The sequence below is a fragment of the Aquarana catesbeiana genome, linkage group LG04, assembly GCF_042186555.1.
Source record: "Aquarana catesbeiana isolate 2022-GZ linkage group LG04, ASM4218655v1, whole genome shotgun sequence".
NCBI lineage: Eukaryota > Metazoa > Chordata > Amphibia > Anura > Ranidae > Aquarana > Aquarana catesbeiana.
The window spans coordinates 240,930,420-240,952,151 of NC_133327.1; the positions used below are offsets into that span (position 1 = coordinate 240,930,420).

A 21,732-nucleotide genomic window follows, 5' to 3' on the forward strand; every position below is an offset into this window, starting at 1 on the left:
ACATTCGTGGGGGGGGAGCCATGGTCTCTCAGGTGCTCCTGGGGAACAGGGGTTCCTCACCTCACCTCACTCGTCCTTCTTCTTTTTTCTTTTTTTCCCCCTGGTGGCGGGGGCCTGTCTGGGCACTTTAGGTTGTTTTCTTTTCTTTCTTAACCACTTCCGGACTGCCACATACCGATATACGTCCTTACTTTGAAGTGAGATATCGTTGTTATGGCAGCAGCTAGCTGCCATAACCCCAGTATCCTCTTCTTCGGCCAGCGGTCCGCTTTCAGTTAAGAGTGGTCTCTGCAGCAGATTAGCCCCGAGATCACTTTATCAGCGGCAGGAGAGGGCCCCCGACTCCCGCCTCGCTCCGGTGCCCTCCGCCGTTTACTAGAGCCGTCGGCAGTAGCGGAGGCGATCGGATTTTCACCCTTGCTGGGCATGGAGACGAGTGAGGGGAAGCTGGCCCCCACCTCCATCTCCATAACATTGCAGTGCGGAAGCAACGTCAAAACGTCACTTCCGCCCATAGCTCTTAAAGGGCCTTTTTTTTTTTATTGCATTTTTACAGTTCTTTTTGACCCCAGATCTTATATTTAAGAGTTCCTGTAATGCTTTATTTCTATTATAAGGGATGTTTACATTCATTGTAATAGGAATAAAAGTGACACATGATATATATAAAATTTCTCTTAACTATGTTTGTTGAATGAAATTTATTTTTCTAATATCAATATTATATTTGCTCTTTGTATGGATCTTTTGCTCAAGAGATCTTGGCAATCGGTCATGAGCAATTTAAAGCCAGCTATGACCATGACATGCGTAGCCAGGAACTTAGAGTATTGTGTTAACCAGCTAAAAGCTCATATAGTAGCGGATTCACCCAAACAGGAGATTTTGGATTCTTTTTCTACCTTGCCCTCTGCGTTAGCCTATCTAGCGGATGCTTCAGCAAAAGCAATTAGAATGTCAGCTAGATCAGCAGCCCTAACAAATTCAACAAGAAGAGCATTATGGCTGAAGACTTGGCCAAGTGATGCGGCATCAAAGAGCAAGCTCTGTGGGATTCCTTTTTCGGGGGACCTTCTCTTTGGCCCTGATCTAGATACTATTCTAGACAGGACTGCTGATAGGAGAAAGTCCTTCCCGGTAAAGAAGAAGCAACCCCCAAAGCCCTTTTTTTTTTTTTTTTTTTTTTTTTTTTAACCTCCAAAGAGCTCAGGAGCAGGACAACAAATCCCAGGGGAGGAGGAAGAATTGGTCCACGCAAAAAGCTAAAGGCAAAAGGTGGAATCCTTTTCCATCCTCCTCCTGCAAGCCGAAAAATCCCAATGACTCGACCCTGTGGGTAGGAGGAAGGCTGCAAAATTTCCTTCCGCAGTGGTCAGCCATAACATGAAATCAATTTATACTGACCACTCTTTCTCAAGGCTACGCAATAGAGTTTACGGAATTCTCCCCAAGAAGATTTCTTGTGATGAATACCCCAAAGGATTCAGTAAAAGCCCTGGCCATGAAGTCCTCGTTAAAGGAACTGATGCAGCAGGGCGTAGTGATTCAAGTGCCACCAAAAGAGCGCACCAGGGTTTTTATGCTCACATTTTCCTGATAAGGAAGCCAACGGAAATTCTGATTGATCTAAAACCTTTGAACAAATCTGTCATATACAGAAGGTTCAAGATGGACTCAATTTTTTTTTTTTTTTCCAGTCAGAAATCTGCTGACCCCAGAATGTTACATGGTGTCAATAGATTTAAGGGATGCATACCTGCATATCCCAATCTCGCTTCAGTCTCAAAAGTATCTTAGGTTGGCGGTAAAGATGGAAGGCGTGATTCTTCATCTGCAATTCAGGGTCTTACCGCTTGGGCTGTTATCCTTACCTCGGATCTTTACCAAGGTGATGGCGGAAGCCCTAGCTCTGCTTCGTCTTCAGGGAATCGCAGTGATTTCCGTTTCTGGACAACCTACTATTCTTCGCCCCCTCAAGGGAAAGGTTGCAGGACAACTTGGCCAAAGCACGCAACCATCTGGAGTCTCTAGGATGGATTCTAAACCTCCAGAAATCCCCCCTAAACCGTCACAGGAGGTTCGCTTTCTGGGCTACCTAATCGATTCAGTGAAACAAAAGATTTTTCTCCCTCATAAGAAAAAGGACAAGGTTCAGTGCACGGTCTCAATGCTGCAGACCAACCAGTTGATAACGATAAGGCAAGTTTTATGTCGGCATTAGGACTACTGACCTCAACAATGCCGACTATTCAGTGGGCAAAACTGCATTTCAGGTGTCTACAAACCTTTCTCCTGAGGTCATTGGATCACAGGTGAAGATTCCAACTCTGGCGAAGAGGTCACTTTGGTGATGGAGGAGTCAGGAGATCCTGTCAAGGTATCTAGATTGGGCCTTTCCAGTCGAAAGAAGACTGACCACAGATGCCAGCTCTTGGGGATGGGGGGGCCCACCTAGAGGAAAACTTTGCCCAAGGAAGTTGGTCCAAGAAGGAGGCGATAAGGTCCTAAAATTGTAGAGAGAGAAGGCAATCGCCTTATCTCTACTAATTTGCGCAGGATCTCCAGTTTCATCACGTTCTAGTGTTGACGGACAACGCCACGGCTGTGGCTTATCTAAACAGACAGGGGGGCACAAGGAGCGGCTCCTTACAGGCACTGGCAATGGAAATCCTGCTGTGGGCAGAGAGGCACTTGCTAGCCCTGTCAGCAATCCACCTAAAGGGGGACCCTGAACAGAGTGGCGGATTTCCTGAGCAGGCAGAGTGGTTTCTGAATCCGGTGGTCTTCGCAACAAATTCCAGTATGTGGGGACCGCCAGAGGTGGACCTGTTTGCCTCAGAAGGGATTGCACAGGTTCCTCAATTCTTTTCCTTAAACAGTCTTGACGGGTCACTGGGGACAGACGCTCTGGCACATCCATGGAGATTTCACCTTTGCTACCCTTCCCCCCCCGTTCCAGTTAATCCCACTGGTATTAAGGAAGATCCAACAGGAGAAGGTACCAATCATCCTAATTACTCCAATTTGGCCAAAAAGGGCCTGGTTCTCAACTGTTCTGGGAATGGCGACCAAGCCTTGCTGACATCTACCTCTCAGAGAGGATCTGCGAATCCAAGGTTCAGTAAACTATCCAGAAGTGGCCAGCCTGTCTCTTGCCTGGTATCTTAAGAGCAGCTCCTAAAAAGCAAGGGGTTTTCAGACCGTTTAGTTACCCTTTGCCTGCTTGATAGTAATCTTGTAATGAGAGCCATCTATACTAAGGTCTGGAAGGTCTATGATTCATGGTGCGATTAATCTGCCCAAGACCCAGGGAGCCTTGTTTTCATCTTGGAGTTCTTGCAAGATCGGATAAGGGACTAGTGGTCAGTACCTTGAAAGTACAGGTTACTGCACTAGCAGTGTTCTTAGAAAAATCTGTGGCCTTGAAACCACTGGTAGTCAGAATTTTTTTTTTTTTTTTTTTTTAAGCTCTTACAAGATCTAAACCAATACCGGTCAAAGGTTTCCCTAAATGGGATCTGTCAGTAGTCCTGCAATCTCTAGCAAAGAGTCAATTTGAGCCTCTGGAAGAAGCATCTCTCAGATGTCTCACTCTTAAAGCTGTGTCTCTGATCGCCCTTACTTCAGCACGCAGGATCAGTGAGCTACACGCTCTGTCAATTAAGGAACCTTGTGAAGAAAGGAGGGTAGATGTGGTGATGTTCTGTGGTGTAGTGTCACATATACCCCTTTATGTCTTACAAGAAATCCCAAATAAAACGTATCTCGGACCAAAAACCAAGGCAAATTATATAGTGTGAACCAAAAGTGCAAATGACCTGTGTCCTGGTGCAACAGTCTAATATACTTCTACTAAAATAGCCTCAGTGTAGCTCATAAGGTCAAAAAGCAAACATGATTACATAAATAGACAAATCTGCATGCGAGTATGCATCCACAATGGATACTTTCAGCCATCTGGCTTAAGAACCTTTAGAAGCCTGGCAACCTCTCTTATTGCCCAAAAAAAAGAACAAATAATGAGTCTGTTTGCCTAAAGTCCTTTGTTATTTCTAGGTAACATAACAAAATCCTTTTGCCGTCCAACATATGAAAAAAAAATCTCCTCCTCCCCTGATAGGTTTGCACAGAAGGTTGGGAGCACAATGTCTTGTGAACTCTGGTAACTCCCAGGGCAGAGATACTAGCGGCTTTGCATCACTTCCGGTTTCGAGCCGTGGAACGTAACCCGTCCCGGCTTCCTGTTTTTTTCAAAGCTCTGTATTACTACATTATATGTGAGTACGTTTCCACTTTTATAAAATAAATTCTACTTTTTAAACGGTAATACACTATGGAGATGTCTTTTCTGCATGTGGGAGCTGCAAAGGGAAAGCTAAAGGAGACCCTTATATCTCATATCTTATACCGCAAACAATCAGCTGACACAGGAGAAAGTCTTTTGTTTGCTACACAGTGGCAGATACTGTGAAAGCGCAATACCCTTAAGTGGTGTGAAGGGTTCCGGTGAGTGCATTACCTATAGGGCACCCATAAGAAGCACCGAGCACAGTTTATGAAGAGCACCTGTCTCATTATTTTTGTTTTTATTTTTGCATTATAATGGTTTATGGACTTTTTTTTGCATACAGCATACCGTATTTTTCCGTGTATAAGACGCTACTTTTTCCTAAAATTGTTAGACTGAAAATCGAGAAGCGTCTTATACATGGTCAGTCAGCCTGGGAGAGAGCCGCGCGGGTGCGTAGCTGGTCATAGCTTGTCAAGCGGCTTCCTCCAAACACGAGCCGTATTTTAGTGATGTCAGGTGGAGGTGGAGAGTGCGCAGATGCGATCCTGTTCGATGTGGAGACTGCGCAGATGCATCAGGGAGCGGAGCGTTATGAGCCCAAGGTGTCGCAGAATAATAAAAGTAAGAGATTGTCTTATTCTGCAAAATTCAAACTCAGTGTAGTTGGCTATGCAAAAGAGCATGGGAATAGAGCTGCAGAGAGACAGTTTGGACCTCCCCCCACTGAGAGTATGATCAGACAGTGGAGAAAACAGGAAGAGCAACTCCTTAAGATGCCAAAAAAGAAGGCCTTAAGGGGAAAACCAGCAAAATGGCCAAATGTGGAGCAGAGGCTTAAGACTTGGATTTTGGAGCAGCGCCAGAGTGGCTAATGTGTGTCAACCAAACTTATTCAATGTCAGGCAAGCAAAATGAACATTGTTGCTTTTACAGGAAAGGCAAAATGGTGCTTCAATATCATGAGAAGAGAAGGGTTGGCCATGAGAACACGAACAAAGTTAGCTCAGAGAGTGCCACCAGTTTATGAAGATAAAATCCAACAGCTTCACTCCTATGTCATACAACTTCGTAAAAAATATGATTTTGAACCAAGTCAGATTGCAAACATAGATGAGGTCCCTTTCAATTTTGATGTGCCTTCCAACAGAACTGTTGATGTGAAAGGAATCAAAACAGTGGCAATAAAAACAAGTGGCCGTGAAAGGCCACACTATACTTCTGTGCTTTCATGCTGTGCAGATGGTACTAAACTGCCTCCTATGCATATTTTCAAGAGGAAAACCTATCCTAAAGAGACCATACCACTTGGCATTATTGTGCAAGTTTAAGAGAAGGGATGGATGAATGAAGACATTATGGCCATTTGGTTTGCAAAGGTTTGGTCCAGAAGACCTGGAGGGCTCTTAAAGAAGCCAGCTCTGCTTGTCTTTGTTCAATTCCGAGCACATTTAACAGAAAAGACTTAAAGGGTTGCATCAGACTTGCAAACACACCTAGCAGTTATTCCTGGTGGACTTACAGGTCAGCTACAGCCACTAGATGTTGATCTAGTGGCTGTAGCTGACCTGTAAGTCCACCAGGAATGTCAAGTTATCACCTGCTTTTTGCATTCATCTACTCCATTCTTCTCTCATCAGAACTTTAAATGGCTTGTCCTGATGAGAGAAGAATGGAGTAGATGGATGCAAAAAGCAGGTGAACCAACCATTACTGAGGTCTGCAAATTCTACTTTGGTTTCATCTGACCATATGACATTCTCCCAATCCTCTTCTGGATCATCCAAATGCTCTCTAGCAAACCTCAAATGGGCCCGGACATGTACTGGCTTAAGCAGGGGGACACGTCTGGCACTGCAGGATCTGAGTTCCTGGTGGCGTAGTGTGTTACTGATGGGTAGCCTTTCTTACGTTGGTCCCATCTCTCTGCAGGTCATTCACTAGGTCCCCCCCGTGTGGTTCTGGGATTTTTGCTCACCGTTCTTGTGATCATTTTGACCCCACGGGGTGAGATCTTGCGTGGAGCCCCAGATCGAGGGAGATTATCAGTGGTCTTGTATGTCTTCCATTTTATAATTATTGCTCCCACATTTGATTTCTTCACACCAAGCTGCTTGCCTATTGCAGATTCAGTCTTCCCAGCCTGGTGCAGGTCTACAATTTTTTGTTTCTGGTGTCCTTCGACAGCTCTTTGGTCTTCACCATAGTGGAGTTTGGAGTGTGACTGTTTGAGGTTGTGGACAGGTGTCTTTTATACTGATAACAAGTTCAAACAGGTGCCATTAATACAGGTAATGAGTGGAGGACAGAGGAGCCTCTTAAAGAAGAAGATACAGGTCTGTGAGAGCCAGGAATCTTGCATGTTTGTAGGTGACCAAATCCTTATTTTCCACCATAATTTGCAAATAAATTCTTTCAAAAATCAGACAATGCGATTGTCTGGATTTGTTTCCACATTTTGTCTCTCATAGTTGAGGTATACTTATGATGACAATTACAGGCCTCTCATCTTTTAAGTGGGAGAACTTGTACAATTGGTGGCTGACTAAATACTTTTTTGCCCCACTGTATGTCATTATTTTTGCTTTTTGCCCTTATGAGCCACACTGAGGCTATTTTAATAGACGTATATTAGATTGTTACACCAGGACACAGGTCATTTGCACCTTTGGTTCACACGATATAATTTGCATTGGTTTTTGGTCTCAAATCCAAGATAAATTTAATTTGGGCTTTCCTGTAAGCCATATAGAGGTATATGACACTACACGCCAGAACAGAGCCACATCTACCCTCCTTCCTTTACATATTTACCTTATACATTCCGCTTAGGTGGACGTATTGGTAGAGGCAGCAGTTCTTCTTGAATTTTTTCCATAAGCGTGGGACTCCAAAAACTTTTTCAATTAAGGTACCGGATAGAGTGTTTCCGGATAGAGTTATACTTAGGACAGATCCAAAGTTCTTACCCAAGGTAGCTTCAATACATAATCGTTCACAAGACATTGTGCTCCCAACCTTCTGTGCAAACCCATTGGGGGAGAAGACTTTATTTCATATGTTGGACGTCAAAAGGATTTTATGTTACCTAGAAATAACAAAGGACTTTAGGCGAACAGACTCATTATTTGTTCTTATTTCAGGCAACAAGAGAGGTTGCCAGGTTTCTACAGGTTCTTTAGCCAGATGGCTGAAATGATCAATTTTGGAGGCATATTCGCATGCAGGTTTGTCTCTGCCAGTGGGAATATATGCACACTCAACCAGAGCGCTTCCGGCCACTTGGGCAGAGAGCTGGTGCCACCCCTGGACAAATTTGCAAGGCAGCAATGTGGTCAAGTTTCCGCACCTTTGTGTGCCATTATAGGCTGGACCTCACATCTGCCAGCAACCAGGCATTTGGCAGGAAGGTCCCGCAGGCTGTTGTCCCGCCCTAAGGGGGTAAGTCTCTGTTATCCTCCTAGGTGCTGTCCTGAAAGACGCCTTGGGAAAATTCAAGTTAAACTTACCGGTAACTTGTTTTCCAGAAGTCTTTCAGGACAGCAACGACCCACCCTATTAGTTTTATGTACTATGCTGTGACAAACGTAGGTGCTTATGTGTTCTAGCCGGGGCCAGAGGTTCTCTTCAACTGACGGATGGTAGGGGGGAGGTGCCGCCCTTTAAAGATTTAGAGGAAGGAGGTGTTTCCTGGTTTGCGATGGGAGAAGTCACGATCTCTCAGGTGCTGGCCTGAAAGACTTCTGAAAAACAAGTTACCGGTAAGTCTAACTTGAATTTTTCAAAACATTTAGGGCTGATTCACACCAGCAACTATGCTGATCGTATAACTGCTGGTGTGGACTGGGAAGTCACAGTGCAGAATGGCTAATCCTGCTTCCTCATGCTGCTTTTTTTATTTTTAGCATTTTATTGAAATATCACGAGTGACCTTTAACTTCTATTCACACATCAGTATTGGAATGTGATGGTTTTCAACTGTACTTAAAATAAGTATTGCATGCACTTCTTTTTTTTTTTTTTTTTTTTCTTAGAGCACCCTAATGCAATGCAGTTGCGTGAACTGATACAATAGAAATGAAGGCACATTGTCTTGTCTTTGAATAGGAACAGCGCTTGGCGAATGGTGTGAACAGGCCCAAAACTGGCATTAGATAGATTTGTTTTATGTGTTCAGCCTGCAGGCTTTAAAAAAAAAAAAAAACTGAATGATTTCTTCCATTCACACAGTCAAGATGGATAGAGGAATCCTCCCCACAGAGACGACGTATTCTGACAGTGGAGACTCTCTGCTGTAAAAATACACTGATCGGTTGCTGGGGCCACTGATCAAGAAAGTGTTTCCAACAAGCGCGTTCAACAGAAGTTGATCCTCAAACAGGAGTGAACACGCATAGATTGAAGTTTGGCCAGTGCCTGCTAAACCAGCCAAATGTCAATCTATGACAGCTAAAAGCTGAACTCTGGGTAGACACACATTTGACCAAATCTCTTGTCATTATGGATCATTTAGGAGTGGTTATCTTGTTGCACACTGATTTTCAAATTTGTATTACTCATATGTACATAAAGCCCAACTCCAGTTTTTAGAGTGACTCTGTCGGTGACCCTGTTGCAGAGATTTTTCCCTCACTTATTAGTCCTGTAGCTGAAAAAAGTGCAGTTGTCGCTGTGCATGAAGTCACAGAACGCAATAAAAAAAGTTGTCGGGAAGGTTTTCGTAGTAAAAAAAAATGTGCTTTCATTTTTCTGATAGAAAGTGGGAGTAATCTACCCAATAGAAAAACAGATAGGAAAAAAAAACCCCAAAGCGGCTCAAACCCTTATCCAAAACTCCGTAAAACATTTTGTCTGGAATTGGGCTAAAACAATGTGCCAAGACAACATCTCCATAGCCAGGTTAAAATGATCTAAAAACGCCCCATTTTTCCACTCTCAGAGCTTCAGAACATGTTAGATTGGCAGCAAAGAATTTGATTGCTAATAGGGTACATGGACACAGACATTTGCAGGTGCAAATTTTCTCAAGTGTAAAATTCCCAGTGTTTTCCTATGCCTGGGGAGCCCATGGTGGCATGCACAGCTTGCGTTTACCTTGTATACATATGACCTATGCCTCGAAAGCAATATAAGCCATGTGCACATGCAGTGGGAAAACGCCTGTAATTTTACATTGCAATTGTCTGTGTGCATGTACCCTAAAGTAGCTGTTGTCTCGTCATATTTTTTTAACAAGTGTTTTGTTTGGCTTGGTGTGATTTAAAATTTTGGGGGCAAAAAAGCATGCATTTTATATACAGTAGATTAGGTATAGCTCTACTTATAAATTGCTAGTGATTAAAAATTAATGAAAAAAAAATGTTTTCACTTCTAACAGAAATAGTCCACCATAAATTTTAGTGTGAGGTGGTGTTTTTTTAAGGGACATAAAATCCTGCTATGACTGTTATACCAGTGAAAAACAGCAGTGGATAGAATCTTAAGCAGGCCATTCATTATGCAATCTTCTTTCGTTCTACCAGAGGTGGAAAGAAAAAAAAAATTCTCAATTCCCCCATCAACGCAGTCAGTATTGACGGGGGAATCCCTCCTGCAGGGTCATTGTGTTCTGCCGGCAGGGAGGAAATGTGAGGAACCTTCCCTGCCGGCAAAACACAATTAGTGTAGCCGGCTTATTGCCAGTGGCACTAATCGTCTGGGGGAAAAACTAGACAGGCTGGTTGTACACAAGTCGATCGATGGATCGATTTGTTTATAACCAGAGTGCCCATACATGGATTGAAATTTGGCCAGTTTTAGGACTTTTATATCACCCTAATTTGCTGAATTTTTATGTACATGGAAGTTCTCTTTCTACTAAACAAATTCTAAAGAAAGATAGGATAAAGGAAAATAATTGTATGCTAAGCAAAATGCACTTGTTTTATCTAGCTAAGCCTAGATATACTGCTAGAGCAAGAAATGCAGATGCAGCAGTTGTAGTTTGTGTCTGTTTAACAAAGAAAGGGGATACCCGACTGGGTTGGAAAATGCTGAATGTTTAGCTGGAACAATAGAAAATACAATGAATGAGCTACTCAGCAATGTTCACAGCTAACTGGCCTGCAAGTTTAGCCAGGATTCTATCCCATAGCCGAAGCTGAATTCTTGTACTGTAACGGGAATCATTGTGTGAGCTGTCACATACAATGTTTCGTCACTGAACAATGTGACCTGGGGTGTTTGAAAGCACAAATAGCAATGCACATAGCTTTGTAGGCGATTCACAAAGAGCTGGATCATCTACTGACCTTTTGTAATAATCCGAGACTGCAGTACTAAATTCTCCCACAGACAATTTACCTGTGCCTTGTTCTGAAAACTCCTTTAGGGAGAGCAAGCGCTTAAAATATGGATAATTCAGCCCTTCTGCATTCACCCAAAACTGAAACACTACTTTTCTGTGGTATAACTTTAAGCATTTGTAGTTAGTGTATGCACACTCCAAATCTATTTTTCAGATTGTTTTACATCATGCCTCCATATTTGGTTTTCGTAAGCAAGTTTTTATGTTCCTGTAATGTGCAAAAAATGAATACCAATTGTAGCAGTGCACCACACGTTCATCAGCACAGTGTGTTGGGAGCCATTCAGAATGAATACATTGCACCAAAGCACGTAATGCATGTTTCCGCAATGCAGTAATGTGAATGGGCCCTAAGCCACTGCCTCACAATAAGCAGCAGCATAGTTGGCCTATTGTGTTCTGCCTGGCAGGTCTATTCAATTCTGGATTTTCTAGTGGTAGTGGTCACCAGGAAAACTAGAGGGGGCGAATTCCCTATTGGGCACCATTTTATCAAAACAAAAATAAAGGTAGTATTACACCATTATAGTTTCTGCTGAAGTGATACTAACGTCTGTTTTTTTGGTTTAAAAATAACGTTCTTACTTACCTGCTCTGTGCAGTGTTTTTGCACAGAGCAGCCCAGATCCTCCTCTTCTCGGGCCCTTTGCTGGCACTCCTGGCCCCTCCCTCTTGCCCCCACAACAAGCAGCTTGCTATGGGGGCACCCAAGCCGCTGCTCTATGTCCATTCAGCCTCTGTCTCACTGGCTCACTGACTTTGACAGTAGCAGGGAGCCAATGGCGCAGAACCGCCGCCTTAGCCAATGAGGAGTGAGAGTCCCGGGCAGCCGAGACGCTTCTGCAAAATCGCTGGCTAAAGATAAGTATTAGGGGGGCTACTGCACACAGGTTTTTTTTTTTTCTTAATGCATAGAATGCATTGAGATGATAAATCTTCAGACTTTACAACTACTTGAATTGTACCTTTTTAAAAGATATGCTTTATGTAATCTGTCTATAATAAAAAATACATTTTGCTGTCATTGGTGTATATAATTTTAAAATGTCTTTACATATATTCATGAAAAACAATATGAACTTGAGTGTTTTGTTTTGTTTTTTGGCACCCTCCATTAGGCATCTGCTGCCATTTGCATACCTTTTGACAAACCGACTCTTAATTTTAAATTTCAGCAAAAAACGTGCCATCTCTTACAGGTCAGTCTAGTTCAGGTTAATTTTTGCATTTAGAAAGAGAAAATGTTCTGCATTCACAGTGATTGCTAGCTACTGTTTACACATTATTGGATGTACTGTAACAAAGCATAACATTTTTTTTTTTTTTTTTCTCTATTTCAGGTGGTCGTCTATGAATCAAATAAGCACATAGCATGGATCCTTTATATTTGAAGAGTTGTTCTCACTTTTCCAAAAGTGTTTCTTGGATGTGTGACCCACACCTTCTTTTACTATGATCCTTTGTTGGAGATAAGGCGGACTTTCTGAGAACTATATGAATCTGGTGTAAACGTTTAAATGTGCAAGCTCCCCAGAATGTATCTTACTAGCAGGAAGTTAAGAAGATGCCAGTTTCTTCAAGTAATGGCCTCTTGTTTTGTGGTGTCTTTCATGCTGATGTGGGTTCAGGATGACAATGATATTGTAAACCACATAAAATCTTACTCATACCGATATTTTATAAACAGTTATGGTTTTGTGAATAGTAGCTTGACTGTTGTGCAAAAGAAATCTGACAGCTCGAGGAACTTCAAGTACTTGATCAATAATAAAGACAAATGCCAGGAGAAGGACGTAATGCTCCTGCTGTTTGTAAAGACTTCACCAGAGAACCGAAGACGGCGTGATGCAATTAGGTCCACCTGGGGCAATGAGGATTTCATACGTTTCCAGTATGCTGCCAACATCAAGGTCATGTTTGCTCTTGGAGTAGATCAGGACCCTATAAAACGCAGTCTGCAACAGAAGCAGCTCGAAATGGAAAACAAAGTCTATCATGACTTGATACAGCAAGAGTTCATTGACACATTTCACAATTTAACTCTAAAGTTTCTCCTGCAGTTTGGATGGGTGAATACATACTGTCGCAGTGCAAAGTTTATTATGACAGCAGATGATGACATCTTTGTTCATACCCCCAATTTGATTTCATACTTGAAAGATATGGATCTAATAGGTGTCCAAGATTTCTGGATTGGTAGAGTCCATCGTGGATCACCTCCAATAAGGAACAAACATAGCAAGTATTATGTCCCATATGCAATGTATCCATGGGCTGCTTATCCTGATTACACTGCAGGGGCTGCCTATGTCGTTTCTCAGGATGTGGCAGCCAAAGTGTATGAAGCATCACTGACATTAAATACCAGCTTATACATTGATGATGTTTTCATGGGAATCTGTGCCAATAAAATGGGGATTGTGCCTCAACATCACTTGTTCTTTTCAGGGGAAGGTAAGGCGCCCTATCACCAGTGCATCTATAACAGGATGATAACATCTCATGGACATGTAGATGATCTTCTTTATTTGTGGAAGCAAGCCACTGATCCTAAAGTGAAAGATTTAACATCTGGCTTCTGGGGACACACCTACTGCAAGGTGGTTAACATTCTGCTTCTTTGCAAATTTCAATTTGATGGAACATATCCATGTTCTGCTGCATGGTCCTAATAAATGTTCTGCATAAGTATTTGTGGTTAATTGGCCAATTCTGGTGCTAGACCAGAGAACTGCAAGTGAAATCACTATATAGCTAAACAAACATTCTTTCTGTGGGTACTATTTTCAAAGAAAAACTGGGGCAAAGACAACTAAATGGATAAATGTTTACATTCATAGTTTGCACTAGCACAAGAACATCCAGAATATGATTCCTACAGGCAACACCTACTTTTTTTTTTTTTTTTTTGCACAAGTTTTTACATGTGTGTTGCATAAATACAAACATTCAGTGCTGTGCTACTTAAAACTAAGGATATAATTGTTGGCCCAACTACTAGGAAATAAAATCCATGTCTAAAAGTGTTAATTTGAAAGCCAGAGATCTAAGGGATTCTTAATATGTTTGGGTGCAAGTAAACCCGTGGCTTAGATTACATATGATTTATCCAGTAAATAAACCAAAGTGCTGCATCTAATAGCAAGTTCAATTTTTACTTAATATTTGCCAAAACCCATCCCTGCCTCCACATAGTATCCTAGAAACTAAAATACTACTTCCAAGTAGAGTAGGGTAAGATAAAGTTTCTCCTGTCATGATCCTATTGGACACAATCTTCTCTGATATAATTTCTTGTTTTAGGGCAGTTTCACACTGGCACGCCATGAGCGTCGGCGGTAAAGCGCCGCTAGTTTTATCAACGCTTTACAGTTGTTTTAGCAGCGCTTTTTGGCCTCTAGCAGGGAGCTTTTAACCCTGGCTAGCTGCCGAAGAAGGGGTTAATACCGCCTGTGTAGCGCTGCTGCCAAAACGCTTTGCAGGCACTTTGGCAGTGGTGCCCATTCATTTCAATGAGCACCGTTTTAGGAGTGGTGTATACAGCCAGGTGAAAAATCGTTGGCTGAAAGCTGATGCATCCAAATAGATACCCGCTGTTCAGGTAATTTGATAGCTGGCAGAGCAGGCTGTTTCAATACAATGGCTGCAGCAGGAGATTTGTCCACCTGCACTGTAAATGGCCTACTTTAGAGTCTATCCCTCCTACATACAATCCCCTATCCTTTATTTTAATAAAAAAGCAGTTTCAGGTACCATTGAGTGACGTTGCATGCTGAAATTCCCACTTTCATAAACTGTAGGCTTGAAAATCCCCTGCCTCTAGACTAATGCTAACTGCACAAAGGCAGCTTTTTTTGTGAGAAGGCGTTCTGTGATTGGGCGATGTGGTGAGGCAGAGCAGCAAAATCAGCCTTAACCTGGTCTATTCAGAGAACATTTGCATTTATTAAAGTGGAGCTCCACCCAAAAGGGAAAGCTCCTCTTGCCCCCCCCCCCCCCCCCGCTACCACATTTGGCACCTTTTGGGGGAGGGGGAGACCCGATTTTGACAGGTACCCGCTCCTACTTTCGGGTGAGTTAGCCCGCGGCAAACTCAGCTGAAAGTTCGGCCCCCTCCTCCTTCCCCCACCCCTGGGCCATTCACAAAGCGCAGTGTGCACGCGTAGTAAGGAACAGGCTGTGAAGATAGTGATGGCAGCACCCGAGAGCTGACTGAAAAAACAGCTGGGGTGAGGACACGGGTGGATCCATAGACAGGTAATTTGTCCTAATATTAAAAGTCAGCAGCTACAGTATTTGTAGCTGCTGACTTTCAATTTTTTTCTGAAGGAGCCTGGAGCTCCGCTTTAAGAAAAATGAAAGGTGTCCAGTGAATGGTGCCTGTGACAGGCGAGCCAACTCCTTGGGGTTACTATGCAGCAAGGCATGTGCTCGAAACTGGGGACTACATAGTAGCAGTGACTATTACAGCGATTCTCACAGGTATAGGATATGCATACTTACATTGGTCCAAGCTGGACCAATGTAACTATACAATAAAATCCATACCTGGAGTTCAGCTTCAAGATTTGATAGGTTATATCAACAGAAGTACTAACAACTGTGAACAGCTGCCATGTAGCAGCTGATATTTTGATTACACCTTCATACTTCATAGCTGTGGACAAATTTCAATGGTCCTATAAATCTGCAACAACATCTGACTGAACAAACTGTTTTACTCTGCTGAATTTTGTATGAAAAGCTAGTAAAATGCAAGTAAATAGAAGTTCTTTTTAAACACCGGCAGTGTTTTGACCTGAGTTAAGCTAACAGAGCTATAGTACCTAATTCCTTTGTCATGTTTTTAATACCAAATGTTCATTTGAAGTTTGGAAATGTGTTGCTGTAAAAATATAAGAAGTCCTAATTTTCATATGGCATACAGAAGTGTCTGCTGTAGAAAATCCCTGCTTCTCATGTCTATCTGGAAGTTATTTGTGCATTGCACATATCACAGTCCTGCACATGAGTGTATCTAAAATGTCTGGCAGGTGAGGTGGCGGACTGCCGCTGTTCAGTTAGGACAAAAGAAAGAACACTTTTTTAAAATGTATTTTTAGAATTACATCTTGGTCTTGTTACAGTGTTCAATAATAGTGGTTTCATTTTTTGGGGGTAAATGCTGTAACTTATGACTGAAGATACAATATTGCTTTATGTCTTGAGGCCAAAATCTTTTTGCATTAAACATTAAATTCGATAATTTCTCACACTGCTTTAGAACTTTGCAAATTTCTTCCTTGGAGGCTTTCAGCTTCATGGGGACATGAGGATTTACATGTGTTGGGCTGAGAAGCTTTTGTTTCTTCCCAAATGGGCATGTAATGTATATTGGGTGCCAGGATATTGTGAAAAAGAAAATGTATGTTCAGCACTAATCTGCAAGTCCCTTTAGCTCTACAGTGAGCTATTAAACAACAGTGATGGAAACCATTTTTGAACTATCAATAGAACAGGGGTTTCAACCAATCCAGCATGCTGATTTTAAAACTTTTTGCATATGATGAGGGTCTAATATCAAGCTTTAAGTAGAGTTTTTACATTTTTCTTAGAGACAGAAAATCGAATTAGTGCTCCAGCATTAATTTAATGAATCAGTACCACAGATTGCACACTGTCAAAGGACTGGGCATTTCATTGCATTAATCATGATGCGATGAGATGGTTTGTTAAAGCATAGTTCCACCCAAAAGTGGAACTTCCGCTTTAAGGCCTCCTTCCCGGCTCCTGATGGTGAAATGGAGCTTTTGGGGAAAAGGGGGGGTACCCGATTTTGACAGGATCCAGCAGGCACTTCCGTTCTGGTCGCCTTAGGCGATCGGAAGCAGCGGTTCTCCTTCCCCCTCCCTCCTGAAGTCTTCTGGGACACATGACAGGTCCTAGAAGACTTCGGGGCCAATCATAGAGTGCATCACTGCTCGCGCATGTGCAGTGGGCACCCGGCTGTGAATGAGGAAAACTGCTGGGGTGAGTGCACCGCTGGACCTTGGGACAGGTAAGTGTGTGTTTATTAAAAGTCAACAGCTACAGTTTTTGTAGCTGCTGACTTTTAATAAACACACAAATGACTGGAAATCTGCTTTAACATCCAGCACAAGTTTTATGTTGGAGATATTACCACCTCTGTCTAGCCCATTGTTGCTTTTTTTTTTTTTTTTAATTTTTATATATACTTTGTCAAGCACTGGTTGATAACTGTGCAGTTTTATACATTTGCTATTTTGAATCTCATAGGTAAAATTGTTCTTTATTATGAATTACAGCGGGTCTGTTTTCCAAAAAAAACATATATTTTTATACAAAATGGAACTGCTTATTTATTCTTGAAGCTGTGAAGGCATTGGATGTGAAAGTTGTCTGAGCTTTTAGAAGCAATGATACAGGGTTACCAAACTAGATACTGTGCAGTGGTGAGAGAACTTGCAAAGTCTTCTATGATCCATTCAGAATTTTTTTTTTACAGCCCAGAATTCTATAGGTATGTTGGGATTTAATCAACAGCTCAACATACACATTAGGAATATATTTCATGGGTTGAATATTTTAGGTTGCTACAGTGGAAACAGTTGAAGGTGTTTATCTGCTGCCCGTAAGGGCATACAGTGTCTCCAGTCAAAGGGATATGTGCAGCAAATAATTTGTAACTGTTTATTGGTATGTTTTTATTATTTATATCAGGTTTACCTAAATGATTTAAACTGTTTTTGTATTTACAAAGAATTGTTTTCAATAAATTGTCTGAATGTAAACTCGACTTCATAGTGTTAATATAAACTATATTAAAAATGTGTCATCTGTAAATGTGCCAAATGCTCATGGGTGTTCTTCAGTGTGCTTTTGTCACCTACTGCTTTTTCATTTGTTCAAGTTTGTTTTAATTCGTTTAAGTTGTTCAAGTGAAGGTGGAACAGAGCTGGAGTGACTTTACTGGTTGTACAAATGCTGCACTTGTAGTGTTTGATAAAGGCTGACATGTCCATTGCTCCAGTGAACTTGAAGAATCCCCCTTGAGGCAAATACCTGGCTGTGATGAAACTTCATTCTCTGTGGTCCCTTAAACCCTTCTAGCAACATTAGTAAAGCTTTAAATACCCTGAGACAAATGCAGCATAAAGCAAAGTGACTTATTTTTTTTCTTCATTCAGCCAGTGGACTGCGGGCTGCAGGAAACGACTAATATATTCCTCCATCCACACGAGTGAGGTGGATGGAGAAATCCCCCTGTGGGGACATTGTATTCTGACTATGGCCCGCTGCTGTCAAAATACATTGATCAATGGCAGTAGCCACTGATCGAGAGATTTTCAGCATGTCTCTTTGACAGTAGTCAGTCCAGTGACAGGGATGGCCACATGCTGAACAGACCAAATTTTGTTCAGCATATGAGCAGCTTTAGGCAAACAGACACAATGGATGTTCATTAAATAACTAACACTCATGTCTATGGATGCGGCATTACTGCTCTGCTGGGTGCAGTCTGATAAACCATTAAGTTACATTATAATTAAATGCAATGTCTTAATGAGATCGATTGACTGCTGCAATCTGTGTTCAGTTTAATATGGCAAAAAGAATGTATGGGTTTATGGTTCTTGTCCAATATTTGAGAAGACTTGGATTGCAGATGCACATAAGATTGTCCACAATACCATCCACAGAGCAGAATAGGACACTATATAGGTCAGTAATCTCTATGCTGCATGGGTAGATTTCCTACACACGTGGGATGTGAATAGAAAGGACCCAAAAGCTGTTAGAGGAAAGCTTAGTATTCTGCATTTTACCAAGACACTTGCTTCCGGGCTGCTTTGTGTAAGCCTGAGGTGTGCACAGAACTTAAAACAAAAACAACTATATAAACACAGTTTTTGTGTAATTACTGTCCTATCCTGCCCCTGCACCTTTTTCCAGTCTACATTTTTTTGGAGAAAAAAAAAAAAAAATGGAGAAATATATAGACAATGGTCATATCAACCTAGCCACATCCTTACCACAGTATATTATAGTTTTACTATTCACCTTTTTGTATGTGCTTGTCACTATCTGGAAGCATGTAAATTTAAGCTTCTATTTCTCTTTGTCAGAAAATGTTCAAATTGTTAGGAATGTTTTATGTGTTAACATTTGGCATTTGATACAAGGTGAAATAGGGAATTATGCTATTGCCAATGATTCTCAAAAGTTTTTGATCTGATGACAAAAATAGTTGGTAGCTTTTACCCAAGATGAGTATTTTAATAAAATGGACAAGTTTCAACCTAGCTTGATAAAAATAGATAAATGTATTTGAAAATTATACCATTCTATAAGCAAAAGTAGGTGGCCATAATTAAATTAATGCATTGCTTGAAGCATATCTAAACCGTAAAACAAAAGTGCAATATATTGCAGCTTACCAGTCCTTAGATTTGGTGGCTGCATTCATTTTCTGTTTAGGAGGGTGTGTTGTGTTTTTATTTTTTTACCACCTGGTGATCCGGCCAGTAACACACTTCCTGTCTTAAGCCTAGTACACAAATGTCGGGCGACATCGGCCTATTCAATAAAAACAGCTGACGTTCGTCCCGTGTGTATGGCAGCCGGTCCAACAAAAGCTTGCCGAGCATGCTGGAGAACCAGCAGCCAACCGGTTCTTGATCGGCACTCTCAGCCAATGGCTGAGAGTGCTGACTGGAGTGTTCTGGCGGGGAGCCATCCCCTTGTCAAAACACAATAGCACAGCAGGGGCGATTGCTGTACTAACATCGGATTGTTAGTACACAGACTCTGACCAGAGCTGTGTGTACTAGGCTCTATGGCCAGCCTTAGGGTGGCTCCTCTATCTTTTGAAGGTTGAATGGAGACAACCTTGGAGAGCAACACTGGCTGGAGAGAGTAGTGTTGGATGAATTAGTAGATTATAGGTACTTAACTGCCAAACAAATTTAAAAAAAAAAAAAAAAAACTTGCCGGGGGGCCGAGAAAAACCAACTGCATTGTTAAACCAATGACAGACTGCCTTTATATAGTGTCTTTGATTTTGCCTGTAATACCACTTTAAGTGCCTCCAGAGCCTTACATATGATTTCTTTCTAGGTCTTTTAGAGATCATGAATTCAACAGAACACTAGTAATTTATGTAAACTTCTATGTAATTTTGGAATGTAAGGGTGTAGTTCTTGTGTCTGGGAGACAAAAAAGTGCAGCTTTATATATAAAAAAATGCTCACTGACAGTCTTATGATCTTTACATCAAACCCTAGCAATGAACATGGCACATACGTGACACATTTGATAAATGGTGCACATCTGCGTTATCTTTGGTAAACATTTGATTTACCAGGCTAGCTAGGAAGCCAGGACTTCATCCTTATTTAGAAGCACTGTGATCACCGATGCACACATTAAAAATTCAAGGTGAAAGGAGAAATGTTTCTACGTGTTTTGTAGTAACTATGGAGAGGAATATGATGTACATTAAATTTTGCTGTCTTCCTTGATGAGCATTGTCCTAAACACATGAGAATCATTAAAAAAAAAAACCATCAGATTTCTGCTACTATCAAAGAGATGATAGACCACACATTTTCTTGAAAGGTAAAATGTATAGCTAATTTCCGAATAATGAAACAGTAACTGAATTGGCATGGATAGTCTTTGTTCTTGCATGGGGTGGTGAATATTGTATGGTAAATAATATAATAAATTACTAACCTTACACTAGGAAGCAGAGCACCCGATTCTCCACTATGTATAGGCAACAGGTTCTCTGTGCTGTCAACTTATTTTTGTACTTAATAGAATATTATAGTTTTTTCTGAATGTGCAGCCCAGACATTCTCCCTTTACAATGTACCTATGGATATTTTTTGATTTTTCTTTGTGCCATAGACTAGATAATCATACATTCACGTGCTTCATTAGTATACAGCAGTGCATCTTTAAAAACCATTTTCCGCTTGTCAGTGGTTATAGATAACCTTACTCAAAGTATGGGTACCATTAGTCTGTTTCCTGGGGACAGTCCTCATATTAGAGGGGTCTGCCCCCAGAAAACAGGCATCCCTAGAGTAATTTCTGACTGCCCCATGGCCGAGACATTGCTGTCGCCAGGCACCCTCATCTTAGACTGGGTGCCCCAAGTCCTGACACTGTGATTGTTAAGCTTCATTGATGTCCAGTGTCCCCTGCACTCCATGTGTTTTTCACCCCTGAGCGCCAGTGCATTGCACACTCCTGACCCCTGTGCTCCTGTGCATTACACACTCCTGACCCCTGAGCTCCTGTGTGTTAAATTTTCCTGACCCATTTGTTTTTCATAATGCACTCCTGACCCCTTCAGTCTCTGCGTGATACTCAGGTTTTATTTACCCATACCCCTTGAAGACCTACCCACTGCAAATTTGCCACACCCACAATTCATTGTTTTGCGCTATGCACACCACATCGTTTTTCTGCTTGTGTTGCCAAAAGCATTTTGTTTTTATACCTTCAGTGTCTCTTATTCCAAAAGTCCATGACCAATTGTTTCAGTATGTGTTACAAATTTGTGTTATTTTTGTGGGTGTGGTTAGTAAGATGTCCACTGATTTTAGTTTTGAAAATATGGTAACTTTAACACAAAGGTAATTATAGACCAGTCTTACAGAAGCCAAGGTGTTGATTTAATAAAACTGAAGTGTGCAAAATCTGCTGCAGCTCTGTACAGAAACCAATTGGCTTACATGTTTTATTGTCAAAACTTCAGCTTGTTCAATTAAGTTAAAAACTGATTGGCTTACATGCACAGCTGCATCGGCATTTGCACTCTTCAGTTTTAGTAAATCAACCCCTTAGTGTCTGGGTCATGTTCCTAGAATATAAGTATAGAAATTTTAGTTTTTACCCTGGTGGTGGCAAAACATTGACACGGTCAAACATTTCTGGGCGCTAAGACTACAGCGGCACAAATTTTACGCAGCCTATTTTAGACATATACAAGTTATGGCATATTTAATGGTTGTGTGGATGGGGGAATCGGGCTTTTTTTTTTTTTCATTCAACCGGCTGAATAATAATAAAAAAAAAAAGTATGGGT

At 41.5% G+C, this 21,732-nt stretch overlaps 2 protein-coding genes across 10 annotated transcripts in view; one reads left to right on the forward strand and one right to left on the reverse strand.

Annotated features, from left to right (window-relative positions):
• B3GNT5 (UDP-GlcNAc:betaGal beta-1,3-N-acetylglucosaminyltransferase 5) overlaps positions 1-17,425 on the forward strand; it is a 60,804-nt gene extending 43,379 nt beyond the window's left edge. For 6 of the 7 annotated variants that reach the window (XM_073626299.1, XM_073626298.1, XM_073626301.1 and 3 more), the window contains one exon: positions 11,975-17,425. In XM_073626299.1, the coding sequence (XP_073482400.1) occupies positions 12,152-13,306 (1,155 nt within the window). In that variant the 5' untranslated portion in view covers positions 11,975-12,151 and the 3' untranslated portion in view covers positions 13,307-17,425. Of the gene's footprint in view, positions 1-11,704; positions 11,834-11,974 lie in introns of those variants that run through there. The other variant, XM_073626303.1, reaches the window with a different exon arrangement.
• The window catches only part of MCF2L2 (MCF.2 cell line derived transforming sequence-like 2), a 527,578-nt gene that overhangs the window by 260,126 nt on the left and 245,720 nt on the right, over positions 1-21,732 (reverse strand). The window lies entirely within an intron of this gene.